The sequence below is a fragment of the Siniperca chuatsi genome, linkage group LG13, assembly GCF_020085105.1.
Source record: "Siniperca chuatsi isolate FFG_IHB_CAS linkage group LG13, ASM2008510v1, whole genome shotgun sequence".
Lineage (NCBI taxonomy): Eukaryota > Metazoa > Chordata > Actinopteri > Centrarchiformes > Sinipercidae > Siniperca > Siniperca chuatsi.
Window position 1 is genome coordinate 21,239,267 of NC_058054.1, and position 15,636 is coordinate 21,254,902.

Genomic DNA, 15,636 nt, shown 5'->3' on the forward strand with positions numbered 1-15,636 from the left:
CTGTCAGCAAATCTCACCTTATTGTTGTTAGCTAGCACTTGTGTATGACACGTTGAAGTGCAGTAGACCTACTTTAAGAAAAGGGAGAGAAAAAAGGTGCTTGGGGGAAAAAAAAAGGCTGCAATAATAAGACTCGCTGCACAAGACGATGCGTGAATTCCTCTGAGAGTGACGCGTCAAAAAAAGGCACATGAAAGAACATTCTGTCCTATCACACCTTATGTAACTCCTGTCACCCCCACCGCATACACAATCTATCCCCCCCATTCCCCCCATCTCCCGCTGTCACACTCACCTGAGTCGGAAGAGAAGAAGGCTGAGCTCATATCCTCTCATCTCCTCATGTCGTTTCCTTTAATCTCCTGCAGGGAATGGCTTCCTCGGCACGTTCCAAAGGGGAGCACAAGCAGAGAGTCTTCTTGACGATCTCCTTCGGCGGGATCAAGATTTACTGCGAAAGATCAGGGGTGAGTAGCATGTCAGCGAGTGGGCCCGTGGCAGAGCTGCACCGTGAGGCCTCTGCCAGCTGCTGCAGTGCGAACCTACAGTATAGGACATCCAGAGGGCAGACGCTCGCACGGTTCAGTTCACAACGGCTGCCAGGGCCGCCATCTTGTAAGCCTGGCTGGTTGACATATTAGCACAACTGCAATACCTGCACAGAAGGAAGATGATTCACAAGGTTATGCTGAAATGAAATGTGTAGTTTTCATCACTGCATTTGCAAAAATCCAAATTCTTTACCAAATATCATGCAAAAATAAGCAATAACATGCTTTCCACAGGACAGTTTGCCCTTTAGCTCATAAAAATTGAACTTGACAGAATTACAGGTCTTGCTTTTGATATTTGACCCTGGGTAAACTGGTTTAACACATACCGTAGTAAGATTAGGGGTATGCTGCAGGTCCCACTTAAGATCACTCAGGCCCTGTCTGCCTGCTAATGATAGCACAGTGAGCAATGTTATGGTGATGTTATGAGACGGGCTGCTTCCGCCTCCATCCTGGCTTTCATCCCCCTGGCAGACTCAGAGGCCTGCTGTTCCATTACAGGATGATCGAGGGGCTCGGTTCTCCCCCGTCCTGGGGCGCAGTGTTGGCTAGATAGGCCCACTCTGCTCATCAGTGCTAACCGATAATTAGCACTCCGTTCCACCCCTTAATGATCATTGCCGCTAATGCTAATTACACCACGGCTCCACCTCAGCTGTCGTTCGCGCTAAACTGATAATTATGCAACAGCGTTTGTTCCGTGGCTGCCGACCCCCACCCCACCACCAACCGTCTATTCCCCCAAAAAACACATCTTTGATAATATCTCTTTTTAATATGACTGGTGGTGACAGTGGAGTGTCTTTCGCCTGTAATGAAAAAGAACATTAAGCCTCTTGCCACCACCAACCAGCTCACCAGCTTTTGACAAGCTCATTTGTTGTTTTGGAAATCATGCCCCCTAATGCTCTTCATTTTATTTACTGATTACTGGCAGTAAATAACACTCCACACTTAATATCCCTCTTGAGTTATTATGGTGGAAATGGGGATCACTCCAGCACAGGCAGCGTCAGCAAGCATTTAGATGGAAATACTTTATGTAAAGCTGACATGATTCTCTGCTGAATCGAGTAGACTAGTCATATTAGTTTTGTATTTTACATTAATCCGAGGCGTTACTAGCGACGCTCGCCGCTGTATATCGACTAATACTCCAATGAAAGCTCCTCCCCAGTGCCTAAGCTTATCTCTGCTAATAGAGGAGCGGCAGGTGAGTGTGCCTGAGTGACAGCTGAATCACTCAGTACACTTTATATATGTTTTGTGAGCTTTTTGGGGGTGTCCATTTTTTGCCGAGTGTTTCAGAGCTGCCCATTAGTCAAAAATGTTGTGAATACATCATACAGTAGATTTTGAAAATGGGATTGTCTCCTGAATTCAGTGTTCACCATATTCACAGCATCTTAAATCCTGCTGATATCAACGCTGGGCATAAATAAAGAAAAATGGACATCTGCCTCCCAATCTGATGCAACAGCACAAAACAAACATCATGCTACTGGATTACAAGTTCTATAGTAATAGTTTCTATAAAGTACTGGTTAATAGAGAACAGCATTGAATCTCTCCTCCCTCTGTCAGAGACTTTTAGGCTCACTCTGTGTTGGTTGGTTGCATTTGGCTCAACAATATGCAAAGATGTTTAAAGTAGATTTGACCTACTTTTCCTGCCAACGTCGTGTACAGTACTTGTAAAACAGAATTTAAAAAAGGCAGACTTTCAGATGAAACAAGATACGTTTTTGCATCTTTAAGGAGAGCGAGACATGCTGTAGATACACATGGTCTTTCCTGTAACACTTTACGTCTCTGCCATGTAGGTGCTCCTGCATCACCACTCAGTCCACGAGATCAGCTACATCGCCAAGGACACCAGGGACCATAGGGCCTTTGGCTATGTCTGCGGGAAGGAGGGCCACCACAGGTTTGTGGCCATCAAGACGGCACAGTCGGTAAGTGCTTTTCCACTCTGCTAGAGCTGTTTTTAGTCCAAATCAAGTCTCAAGTCCTTCACGGCAGTTCCAGACCAAGTCACAAGATAACACAGTCACTAGATAAGAAAACTGGAGGTCAAGATGCTGGTCTTTTTACATTTCTAAAGGCTGACTATTACAACGGCACAAGATTTTAACATTTTCCCCTTAGACCAAGTCCATGCAATGCATAGGCCTAACGATTAAATATTCAAGCTGTGTGGCTATTTAAGGCCTTCCTGGCATTGTCGAAAAAACTTATTTTGATTAAAATTTCAAGTTCATAGGGAGTCAAGTCCTCATTTTTGTCAAGTTTGACTCAAGCCCAAGTCTCAAGTGTCAAGTCTACAGGTGTGCACTCTGCTGTTCAATCACAAATCTTCAACTACAGCTCAGGAGAATTGTGGAATACACAAACAATGGTTTAACTGGCCAGGAAGAAGAGAAAAAACTAAAAAAAAAAAAGATTGCTGTGATGTAGACTGTCAGTCAGTTCAGTAACATGTAAAAATGATTTGTCTGTCGATTTGTTTCTAAATGACTGATGCAGGAAACTTCTTTATGTTCATTTTACTCCAGTGCTCTGAGTTTTAACGCCACTTTAGTTGTTCTAATCTAAGAGACAGTCCTGTGCCAATATTAACATGCAGCTACTACTCTAATGCTAGTTTATACTACATTACTTTCAGGTCAGGTGTATTGACAATAAGACACTAGTTGACCAGATAGATACAAAGTAAATAAGAAGATACTGACCTTGCCTTAATTTCTGTGTGAGTTTTTGATTGAGCATGAATTATTATCATCACTCCCCACTCTCTGCTGTGCTGAGCTCGGTGTTTCCTTATGGGGAGTGCCGAGGACAGAGCCAGACGGCAAACATCCACACATTCTACATTCACATGAAATGTATTCTATGTGAGTTGGCTGACTAAAATAACATGAATATATTAATAAATGCATACACAAAATAAAAATACAAAAGTGAAATACATAAAATACATAAAGGTCACGCCCCATAAAAAAAATCATATTAATTAAATTGTTGATGTTTGTTTTCTAATGTTATTCCTAAAGATTTTAAGATAATTTTCCAAAAATGTAAATAATCTTCCTACAATGCTTTTCTTCTCATGCATCTTCTGGATTTGCCATTTTCCCCTCTTCCACCGCTGTTTCTGCCTGCTTGCCTACACATGTTCATCTTCCACTGCTCTTCACTGACCTGGATCTCATTGCTATACTCCTCCCCTTCTTTCCCTGCATCCCTTTTTTTTTCTTTGTCCATTTCCTCCCACTTTCCTTTCCCTAATACCATTCCTTAACTTTCCACATCCTCTTCCTTCTCTCCCCACTTCTCACGTCCAGGCGGAGCCTCTCATTATTGACCTCCGCGACCTCTTCACGCTCATCTACGACATTAAACAGCGGGAGGAGATGGAGAAGAAGGCCCAGAAGGACAAACAGTGTGAGCAGGCAGTCTACCAGGTAGGACACTCTGAGCACATTTCTGCTTTTTTTCTCAGTTTCATTTCCCATTCAGAGACGCAATCACACATTATAACGCAGCCAGCAATTCATTCACACAACGGAAATCTTAACACTTTCAAGCTTCCTCTGAAGTGCATCGATGGTTGTTTGTTTGCACCATTGATTTCTATGTTGGATATCAAAATACAATGGAAATGCAACAGGTTTAAATGGGTTTTTACTTCACAGGAGTCAGGTCTGTGTGACAGGAAATGTATGCGTTGGTGTTTGTGATATAACAAATCACTGTTTCACTCTCAGTCAGTCTGTAATTATGCTTGCTTGCAGGAAAAGACAGACTGAGTTGTTTTCCGTCCTTCCTCCATTTATTTTCTAATGAGACTCTAAATTTGGCTGCACTGTCTTACTGATGAAAAACAAAATGTGTCATCTGCCTTCTGTCCCACCACTGCACAGACCATCCTGGAGGACGAAGTGGACGATCCGGTTTACCAGGTAGGTCTGTAGGCACACAGAGCAGGAGCCAAACACTGCTGACCTTGATGCTTTTCTAGTTTCACTGGTGCTGTTTTCACTCTTAAAGCTTGGATACCAAAAAAACAAATAATCCTTAATTTAAATATCTTCTCCAGTCACTGATCTGCTTGAATTAATGATTCATGATATTCCACCATTCCAGTAATACACAGTAGACCATCCTAATGGACAGTTTTGTTCAACCATTCAACTCCCATTTGCCAGTGCAGTGTAAAACCATATTTTTTAAGTTGATCTGTGTCAATGTTCTGATTTCTTCCAAAGACATACCCCCCTGACTGGTTGTCCCCCCCTCCCCTTTTCTTTGCCCTGTGCATTTATTTGGCTGAACATGATTTTTTTTTCTATGTGTTTGCTCACACTGAATACAGACAACACTAACTCTTACTCTGAATACTATGTTCAGTAGTACGTCCAACCACCTCCCAGATCACCTCTGTTCTTTGCTCTTGAAGTGTGTTTTGCATAAAATCATTCCATTTGCAGCTTTCGATTATGTTGATGTTGGTTGACAAAACTCCAAACTGTGGCCAGAATCTTAAAGGAGTACATTTTGGGAAATACCCTTTTCCACTTTCATGCTGAGAAGATCAATACCACTCTCATGTCTGTGCAGTAAATATGTAGCTGGAGCCTGCAGCCAATTAGCCTAGCTTAGCATAAAGACTGGAAACAGGGGAAAACAGCTAGCTTGGTTCTTTCCAAATGTAAGACAATCCACCTACCAGCACCTGTAAAGCTCACAAATTAATATGCTATATGTAACTAAAGACATTTTAGTTTAGTCTTCGCCTAATTTTTGTTGTGCATTTTTAATTTTTATGTCTTCTAAGCATTTTGAAGCTGCAGCTGTCGCCATCTTTGTTGTGTACAGTTACCATGGTTACAGGTGATGTTCTCATCTATCGCCAGGTTAGTGGTACTGTTTACCTGTTCACATACATACACACAGTGTCCAGGTGACTCTGCTCTGCAGTTACAGGCCACCTCTACTCAGTAAATCCAGTTGTCATTTCCAAATTCTGGCTGTTTGAACAGAACCACTCACTCACTGTGTGGTTCCGCAGACGGATGCAGGTCGTTGAACAAGACTTTGCATTGAAACAGTAATTAGTTCATTTGTCCATTCGTCCGTCTTTCACATTATCATTTAGTTTTTATTTGTTGACGAAAAATGTCACAGTTCTCATTTTCAATGGTCACTTTTTGTTGTTAAAAATAGGTCATCATCGAATGTTTTTCGTCATAGTTCTCGTTGACAAAATTAACACTGCTGAGCTGGTAGACGAATTTTGTTATAATTGGACAGAGTAAGTCTAGCTGTTTCCCCCTGTTTCCAGTCTTAATGCTAAGCTAACCGGCTGCTGGCTCCAGCTACATATTTACCATACAGAAAGGTATCGATCTTCACGTCTTACTCTCAGCAAGAAAGTGAATAAACGTATGTCAAACTATTCCTTTAATCTGAGATCCACAAAGGCTTTTATTAACATCAACCTTAAGAGGAGATACTGACCGATTTGAGGACTTTTGAGACTTCACTCATGGATCTCAAGCGAATATTCTGACCTCCTGGTCTATTTTCTCTCAAAGAGGTTGAGCATCACATTGCTGATGTTGAAAGGAGACCTCAAGCTAAGACCTCCACATTGCCTTGAACTACTGCCTGACCTATTATACTTGTGCTCTTTCCTCTTCCCACCTCACTCTTTTTTCTTTCTGTCTTCATCTCCCCCATTCCTCTTTCCCATGCCTAATTTTTTTTACACCCTTTTTATTCTTGATCTCATTTCAATCCTCACTCGACGCCATCCTCGCTCCCCTGTGCTTTCATTTACTCTCGACATGTCTCACGCCCTTGTTGTATCTCTCTATTTTATATGCCAACCTTTCTCTCTGTCTTCCCTCTCATTATTCTCTGCACCTCTACGCCTTGCCCACTACTTCTGTTCTATAGTACATAGTGTTTGAGGCTGGACACGAACCCCTCCGTGGCCCCCAGTCAGAGGAGAGCGTTTATCAGGTACAAAGACAAGCACTGCCCCCTTTTTTCTCTCCCTCTTCATACTCTGTGATAGATGATAATAGTAACAGTACTAACAACATGACTTTATAGCATCTTTCTTAAAGAAGTTACAAAGTGCAGATTGTTTTTGGAGAAAGGATTTTCATTTAGAAGTAGATCAAACTAAGGTTTCTGTTTTAATGTGGCTGAAGATAAAATCAGGAAAGAACCTAAGCTGTGAGATCTATTAAGAAGGGGGTTTCATGTTAAAGTTATAATCCGTAAGATTTTAGTCTTTGGTTTGGTTTAACACAGCAAACACTTGAGCAGTTACTTTGTCAGAAATACAACAGAAGAGAAACTCACGTTTTATTAAGAAGTCAGTCAATAATAAATAGTTTTCCACAGTAAAGCTGGTTACCTTTTTCAGGAGTTGGAGGTGTGCAGCCTGTCACCCGAACTCTTCATCTAACATCTCAATGTGGCTGCTCCTTCTTGTACCGTTACTCCCTAATTAAAATTGATCCTCAAAAAAACCCCGAAAATGACCATGTCTTGTTTTGTAGACACATTTTTGATGAACGATCACAGTCAGCACTAACCTTGGTGACAAACACATTGCGTTTCCTGTGGCCTCTTCAAAAGCCACTCTGTGTTTCGCCAGTTGAATGCTTTTCAGGTGAAGCAGCGGCAAAGAGCAAACACTAAAGTGTGAGGCCGATATCAATGATGTAAAATTACACTGGATTACATGCATGTATCGTGCCCTGTTGCTCCCTCGTGCTTGTGAAGGCAATTTGAATCCAGCATGGGAATGGCGGACTCCGCCAATACCACTGAAAACTACTATATAGAGAGGTAATTAAAGAATGTAATACACTTAATGGCTATTGCTGAACAAAAAACGACCATTTGATTTCATGAAACTCTTAAGGATTATAACTTTAACGCTGTTAAAAATAAAAAGGGAGCAGCTTTATGTTTAAAATGATGCCTCATATAGCATCTATAACAGCTGCAGAAGAGTCAAGGTCAGTTGTTTAGTCTGGATAGTTCACCCAAAGCCTGTATACCAGGCTCCTATTATAAATCCAACACTTTGACCTTTTGGCTTTAGACCATTTGAAGGACCTGCTAGGACTCCAGGGACCTGTCGTGTGGTTTAATCCTAACCACCCCCCCCCCCCCCTCTCTCCTCCTCCTCCTCCTCCTCTTTTTGCCTCTCTGTATCTTGCGTTCCTCTGAAGATGAAAGATGCAGAGAGAGATTAATCACTTGCCATGCCATTTGATCTCAGAATGAAACAAGATCAATAGAGAAGGGGAAAACGTAACAGAAAGTTAACCAGTCGAGGGAGCGATAGGAGAGAAACGCAGCAAGGTTAAGAGTAACATATAGCTCGAATAAATGTGAGGGAAGTATACAAAGGAGGCCAGAGCTGAGGCATTTTCGTATTGTCAGATGAACCAGTTGAGACATACTGTTGCAGAATAACAATAGGCTTTCTTAATACTCACAGAACCAGCACACACCATCCTCAAGCATTGTTTGCAATCAATATTGATTTTAAAAGAATTGTTTCAACAAAACAGCTGCAGAACTAGTATAATCCCATTGCTCTAAAAGATAAAATTATATCTAAAAAAAATGGACTAAATAGAGATTGTTGTAGTAAGCTTTTTCTTTTTCAAGAGACATGTTTCAGTTCTTGTAAGCTCCTGTTATTTAATAACCCAGCCTAAACATAAAAAAAAAGGTGTTGCTCTGTTACTTACGTTTGAATCGACCTCCAATCCAATGCAGGTCCCAACCAGTCAGCAGAAGGAAGGGATCTATGATGTCCCAAAACGCCATTTCATGACTGTAGGTGTTTTTATTTTTTATTATTTGTTTCTTTGCTCTTCTACTTGCAAACCTCTCTTAAAGATCCTCTTGAAGGAAGTGCCTTAAGTCCCCTTTGACAGTGTCTATTTGTAATATTATGCTCTACTGTATTTAATAGTTTTAGTTATGTATTAGAGCCTACAGGCTCTAAAAAGCATTTCCCAAGCCAAGGACGAGTCAGACTGGTTTCTGCGTCTGTGATGGTGATGAAACAAAGCTACATTGGTCATCCCTAGCCTGCCTGAAGAGATAAGACTAATTGATTGGTCGACCAAAGTCCGACATGTCAGCAATTTCACAGGACATTAGAGAGGCAGGCTTCGTATCCAAAATCCAATCCTATGCAGAATCTGGACGCATGTCGGGACCAGATGGTAGAGACAAAATCAAGTTTGGAGTCTGTTTGCTGGTCTCATCTGACTGGTACAATAGACTGACTAGATGTATAAAGGGGTGGCTGTTCCATCTTCCTCAGAGGATGAGGACGAGAGGTTTGTAGGTGGGGTGGGTGTTGGGTTGAGCTGCATGCAGTGTAGTCACGGCTACATACAATCAAGGCCACAATCAACACTCATAAAACCTTAATGAATAGCAATATATTTTCATACCGTGAATTGATTTGATCGGAAAATAGCACAAAAAGCACTTTTGATTTCCCCCCTTTCATCAAACTGAAAATATATTTCATCTCGTCCTGGTAGGTTTTATGAGTTCTTCACCACCATGCAGTGACCACGCTATTACATCTCTCAAATCGCTTGTAAAAAAAAAAAAAAAAACATTCATTCAAGCATATTTTGCCAAACATTCACCCAGAGAGAATTTCCACCCAACTTTTGAAAACAGCCCTAGCAAAGTGCTTCTCTTAGTCTGTCTGTCTCTTAGTCGCTGTTGGTGTGCTTGTTGCTCAGCATATCAAACAGATAAACTGTCCCGGCCCCCTCGCTATCTCACCCAAACAGCACATGCCAGTATAAGTAGCAGCGCTTTCCATATCTCTAAGTGTTACTGCTTGTCTGTTCATTCAGTTGGAGCTTTTTGAGAGCCTCAAGCTCCCCTGATGTGTGTCAGTGCCTGCAGGGAGAGACCTCTGTGTACGATGTTTACTTTATTCCAAATTTTGACTCATTCTGTGCCCCTCAATGGTCCCAAAGTGCCGTGCAAACTGTGCGATCCGCTATGTCCCAGCTTATTCAAGGAGGACATAAACACCCTGTTAGCAGCAACACTGATTGCTGTGATTCCTCCCTTTTCTTTCTTTTGTTGAAATATGTTGTGTTTGTATCTGTTTATTTCTAGCATGCAAATCCTGTGTGTTCTGTGTGTTTTTTGTGCTTTTCCAGTGATTCATTGTCTGCTTGTGCATGGCCCCACAGACATTTCATGCAACTTAGCCATTCCATAGTCTCTTCCATAGCCGCGTCCCCTCTCTTTTAAGTACTGCGAGTGGAGAACAGAGGGGACTAGAGCAGGGGTCACATCTGCCTATAGGGTGAGGTGGCCTCATTGTCTCGGTTGGGTGGTTCCAGGAGCTTCTTCCTTCATTCATTCGATGAAATAAACATACTCCTCTGTGTATGTGTCTGCTCACGGAGTAGAATCAGCATGATAAAGCAACCCAGGCTCTCACGGGGGCCCCTCTTGATTGGCAGACATAAGAATATCTAATCAGAGCCTGATTTATAGGACTGAATAGGTTTTTACCCCCTCAATTATAGCGAGCCATGAAAGATTCATTTTAGATCCATTTTCTGATAATGAAACGAGGGGATAGTTGTTTCTTGCCATCCACAGCACAAACTGCCTTTGTGAATAGATTTCACTCCCCACACCTACCCACCCATGCTACCACCATACCCTATCTGGAGATGAATTCAAGGTTTCATGACTGTGCAAATCTCATTGTCGTGATGTATCACCGGACTTTGTCTCTCTCTCTCTCTCTCTCTCCCTCATCCCTTGGTTCGACTCACAGAATATCAACCACTTTGATCTTTTCGGCGACATGTCCACACCTCCCTCAGTGAGTACTACCACACAAAACCAAACCCTGATTAACTTTGTTGATTGATTCAAGTTTGTAGAATTGCATGAGTAATTACATATAATATTTTATCTGTAATGGTAGGTCATTTCATTGGGACAGTTGCAGAGATCTAAAATACCTGAACGTCCGACAGTACTGCAGATTAAAGATAAATGTGCAGCGTGGTGACTTTTAGGTGACTTTGATAGTGGTGACATCTGTGTTTGTGTGTGTGTGTGCGTGTGTGTGTGTGTGCTTTGCCTCCCAGATGCCCCCATCACCTGCCAACACACTGGATCCTAGCAGGAGCAGCCGCCAGCAGCAGCACACTCCTGCTGAAATGTACGCCCCCTTCAGCCCCACGTCCGTGCCGTCAGGTAGCTACCCAGACTGAAACGCGGCATCCTTTCCACAATACAAAACATAAAAGAGAATAAAGTGCTGGTGGGGATGTCTTTCTTTGATGTATAGTTTGTGAAAAGCCTTGCCAAGATTTGGCAGGATGTGGATTTATCTCAGTTTTTATAAGGATCACACATCGAGCAGCAGTGTGATTACGCTGTAACCCACGGAGATACTGTAAAGTGATGATTCTTAAAGGACCAGGGTGGTTTTGCATATTTTAGCGAAACTGACATTAAAGTTTTCCAAGAACATTCAAGAACATACAAACTTTGCAGGAATGTAAAGTGTACAGTATGAGACTTGTAGCAAATGGGCTAAGTCATTCAGCACGACTCGCAGACTGCTGTGTAAAACAATCTATGGTACAACTAAAATGGTCTTTTAATTTAAGAAACAGGGCCCAAAATGGGTCACAGGCCAGACAAGAAAATATCTCCGTTGAGCCTGAGACTGTAATAGCTTTAGAATGCTGTCCTTATTCACACCTTTTTGCTTAAGCATTGAATAGCTCTCATTGTTAGTCAAAGATTGCAAAACTGCTATATTAATAGAGGAACATGCTGCAATTTTGAAAATCGATGCTTTGAACTTCTAAACACAGGAGACAAAATGTATTGTTTGCTCATAATAATGATAATCTCCACTTCCTTTTCCTGCCTTAATATCCTTTAATCATTTTATTTATTATTGTTTCTACTCCAGGTTATATGACCATGGGTCCGGTGCAGGCGGCCCAGTGGGCGCAGCAGCCATTTCCTGCCCAGGCTCAGACTCTGGCCTTCCCCGTGCAGGGGCCCCTCCAGGTGGCTCAGGTCCTCCCCGGTGGTCAGCCGGTCATCTGGAGCCAGGCCAACATTTTCCCCGCCACACAGCAGCAGTGGGCGGCCATGGCGGCCTACATGCCGGCCCAGACCGTGGGCGTTGGGGGGCACGCCATACCAGCTGCCATGCTCCAAGGCCTGGTACCCATTACCACCATGTGCCCCCAAGCCTGCGACCTATCGGCCCCCTCCTCTGCCATCACCAGCCCCCAGCACACGGCCGACCCCGTTCTGCTCCAGAGGCAGCTTAGCCTGGGGAAGGAAGGCCTCGGCATTGACTCAGATGCAGGCGAGGGCCCCTCTACATCAGGAGCCGCAGCAGCAGGCGTGGGAGCTGGCGTCGCGTCAGCAGCCGTGAGCAGGAGTGGGACCCCAGGCCTCATGAGTGTACCGGACACGCTGGCCTGCAGTCAGCTGCTGCCACCTTCAGCTGCTTCGACCCAGGAAGAGGAAGGGAGCTGTAGTGACCTTGATCTCTCTAGGATGACCTTGAGCCCAGGTACATCCACATCACCGTCTACTGAATCTCGTAAGTGTTCTTAATTATTGTCCTCCTACAAAATTGTAGCTTACTGAACTATCATCTGTACCGCTTTATGTGAAGCGCATAAAGCATTTTTAAAAATCTCAGTTGAACCATTTTTATAAGCCTTTCTAACTGCCTGGCTCTATGGATGGCAATGTCACTCTGTCGGTCAATCCACCACTTTGGTCCAGACTGGACTATCTTAACATCTATACGATCCACTGCCATGCAATGTTGTACAGACATTCATGTTCCCTTCAGGAGGAATTGAAATAACTGTGGTGATCCTGTGGTGACTTTTCATTTAGTGTCATCATCAGGTCAAAATTTCCATTTTTCCAAAACTTTGGTTTACGACCAAATACCTGCAAAACTAATGACATTCCTATCGGCGTTAGCTGTACTTTGGTGCTAATTGGCAAATGTTAGCATTACACTGCTTAGCAGCTAGATTAGCTTAGCTAGCTTAGATGTTAGCATTTAGCTCAAAGCACTGTTTTGACCTCTGGCAAGACAAAGAGTTAAGTCAAGTCGAGTAAATTTTATTTATATCGCCCAACATTACAAATCCCGAATTTGCGAAGAGGCTTTACAATCTGTACAGCATACGACACCCTCTGTCCTTAGACCCTCAATTTGGATGAGGAAAAACTCCCCCGAAAAAAAACAGAATACACCAACATAATAAAATTACAGTATGGACAATCAGGATGACAAAATTATAGATAGATTGTAAAATATTTGAAGAATTATTCTGGGAGGACGTTAAGCAATTTCAGGCGTCGTTAAACAGACGTGAGCCACACGACCTCCTCTCCACCATGGAACCTGGAACGAGAACAGACTACACAAACACACAAGACCCAAAAGTCAAGCACACCATTCACACAGACAGGAGAAAAGAAACACACACAGAGGGAAGAGAAGAGGAGAGGCTGAATCTCCTGCGAAGATCCAGATCCAAAACATCTGGCGTGAGGCACCGACAGCCAGGGGAGAGAGAGAGAGGTCCCAGGACGGCCGACGGTCCAGCGCAGAGAAACCTGAGTGAAAAGAGAAGAGAAACTAGGGAGAGAGAGAGAGGGAAAAGAGGGTGAAGAGAGAAAGAGGGAGATAGGCACAGTGCTGTGCTGTGCCTATCTGGGACACAAACAAACAGAGGGTTAGAGAGATGCAGTGGTTTTCAGAAAGTTTCCAGTATTCTCGTCAACAGGACAAACATGGACTATAAGTACCAGGATAATAGACTCATTGAGACTGAGACTGAGCTACCGGAAGGATAATGGTAATAGGTACAAGGCCCGAAGTAATCAAAGAATAAGCAACTAACTGAAAGTTAAGGTGAAAAGATGAGTTTTTAGTTTGGATTTAAAGGTTTCAGCAGAGTCAGACTGTCTGATATCAGCAGGGAGGTTGTTCCAGCGGACGGGGGGCACGAAAGGAAAAGGCCTTGCAGTCAGCTGACTTCTTTTTAACTTTAACAGACAGGAGAGCGGAGAGCACGGGATGGAATGTAAGGTTTAAGGAGGTCAGACAGGGATGTGCCCATTTAGAAAATTGTGCTTTATTTGATGATATACAGAATACAGAATGTCAGGTATAATAGAAAAGAAAGCTGAGGGAATGACATGCAGTAAAGGTCATGGTCTAGATATGAATCCACTACTTTCTCAGTATAGGTTATGCATGTTACTAGCTTGATGCTAAAATATATTCACAGAGCAGGTTAGCATGAAACAGTAAACAAAGTTTATTTCCTCTCTCCGCAGCATCCACTCCAGCCCCTCAGCAGAGCTCGTCTTCAGACTGCCCCCCTTCCCAGGCCAGTGACCCCCCCACAGATCACTCCCCTGTAGACCCAGAGGGCAACTCCAGCAACGCCAAGGAGGAACAATCAGTGAGCGCCGTCCCCCCTGGGTCACATCCCAGTCAATAAGATTCATCAGCGTTTGATCTGAAAACCGACTGGCATGATGCTATAATGTATTACTGTCATATGGATGATCTGTTCTCAAGTACATCGTATGTAATCACGTAGAGTAGAATGTTGTGTAATTAATACAGCCAAATGGGATTGGTTTTACCCTTTTTTCAGAAAAATGTCAAGTCAATTAAACATGAAAGGTCAAAGCTGATTCAAGTGTCATGATTAGATCATATATAATAAGGTAACATTAAGTTTCAAGGTAATTGTAGTTATTTTCCTAAATATTTGGCTTGTGTTTTTCTGGGAAACATGAAAGAAAAGTATGCACATTTTGCAAGAATGCTGGAGAATAGTTGATTTTGCCAAAACGTGTCACCTGCAAAATAGAGATTTTACAGCTTTCATTCTCCCTCTCTCTCTCTCTCTCTCTCAGGGCTCTGCTGTTGCAAGGTCGATCTCTCCGGTGCCCAGTGGAGCTTCTGATCCTCCGCAAGATCAGAGCGGTCCACAGGAAGACAGCTAGAGAACAACAGACACTGAGTAGGTATTTAATGGTCCCCTCCTATCTTATTTGCCTGTGTTTTCTACCAGCTACCTTCACATTGTATCATTTCATGTATTTTCTCCCCTTGCTCTTTTCATCTCCAACGTCCAACTACTCCCCCACCCTCTCTCATTTTTTCTTAATCCTGCTCTGTGTTTCTTTATTAGCTTTAAATTTTCATTTGTCTCCTTTTTCCTTGCGGATGAGTGGTTTGCTGCCAATTGGAGAAGAGCCTTGGTTTAGTTCAATGTTTCTGTCATCATGCCTCTCTGCGTCACCCTGACGAAAGATGAGGAAGGCCCAATGTTGCCACCTGGTGGTCAGAGTTGTAACTGCACAAATACAGCTTCACGATATGGCCGATTGTTTCTGTTTGTCTTTTAGGGGATGGAAGCTCTCAAGGCCACGACAGAAGCTCATGAGAAAGAGAAGAAGAGAGCGATGAGGGACTGTGAACAGCATCATCTCTCACAGCTGGATTACACAGACTTGTTCTGTTTTTTCAACCTTTAAAGGATATTTTGGCAGTTCTGTAATAAGCTGGCTGTCCTAGGATCTGCTTTCCTCCAGAGGCCACATACTGTACTGTACTCCTCAGCATGACAACCAGACTTTGGCTTTATCGTCCAATCAAATAAACTTTCAACCAGGAAGTGACCTTTGACCGAAACCTACAACAGGAGGTGATTGCACCCTCCTGTAATGGATTAATGAGTTTATACCTGTGATGAAACGTTAAACAGCCATGGTGACACTGACGATGCAAATTATTTTTTGGAACCTTTCACGAGGAGCAGCGTCCTACTGTATGTGGTTGACCTTCAGTTTGTCAACTGCCACCAGCAAAGACTGTGCACAGCAGATGGATTTGCCAAATGTTCTCATAGTGTTGCTCCACCGATTCGTCCATTTGCATGAACAGACTTAATGTGGATTCAGC

The 15,636-nt window shown here is 43.0% G+C and overlaps 1 protein-coding gene across 1 annotated transcript in view; it reads left to right on the top strand.

Annotated features, from left to right (window-relative positions):
- LOC122886710 (complement component C8 beta chain-like) overlaps positions 1 to 15,636 on the top strand; it is a 53,053-nt gene that overhangs the window by 28,226 nt on the left and 9,191 nt on the right. Inside the window, exons 4-14 of the mRNA XM_044219237.1 lie at positions 369 to 467; positions 2,378 to 2,509; positions 3,899 to 4,018; positions 4,478 to 4,516; positions 6,516 to 6,581; positions 8,367 to 8,426; positions 10,423 to 10,470; positions 10,742 to 10,850; positions 11,581 to 12,228; positions 13,995 to 14,122; positions 14,586 to 14,655. Of these exons, the coding sequence (XP_044075172.1) occupies positions 369 to 467; positions 2,378 to 2,509; positions 3,899 to 4,018; positions 4,478 to 4,516; positions 6,516 to 6,581; positions 8,367 to 8,426; positions 10,423 to 10,470; positions 10,742 to 10,850; positions 11,581 to 12,228; positions 13,995 to 14,122; positions 14,586 to 14,655 (1,519 nt within the window). The remainder of the gene's footprint in view (positions 1 to 368; positions 468 to 2,377; positions 2,510 to 3,898; positions 4,019 to 4,477; positions 4,517 to 6,515; positions 6,582 to 8,366; positions 8,427 to 10,422; positions 10,471 to 10,741; positions 10,851 to 11,580; positions 12,229 to 13,994; positions 14,123 to 14,585; positions 14,656 to 15,636) is intronic.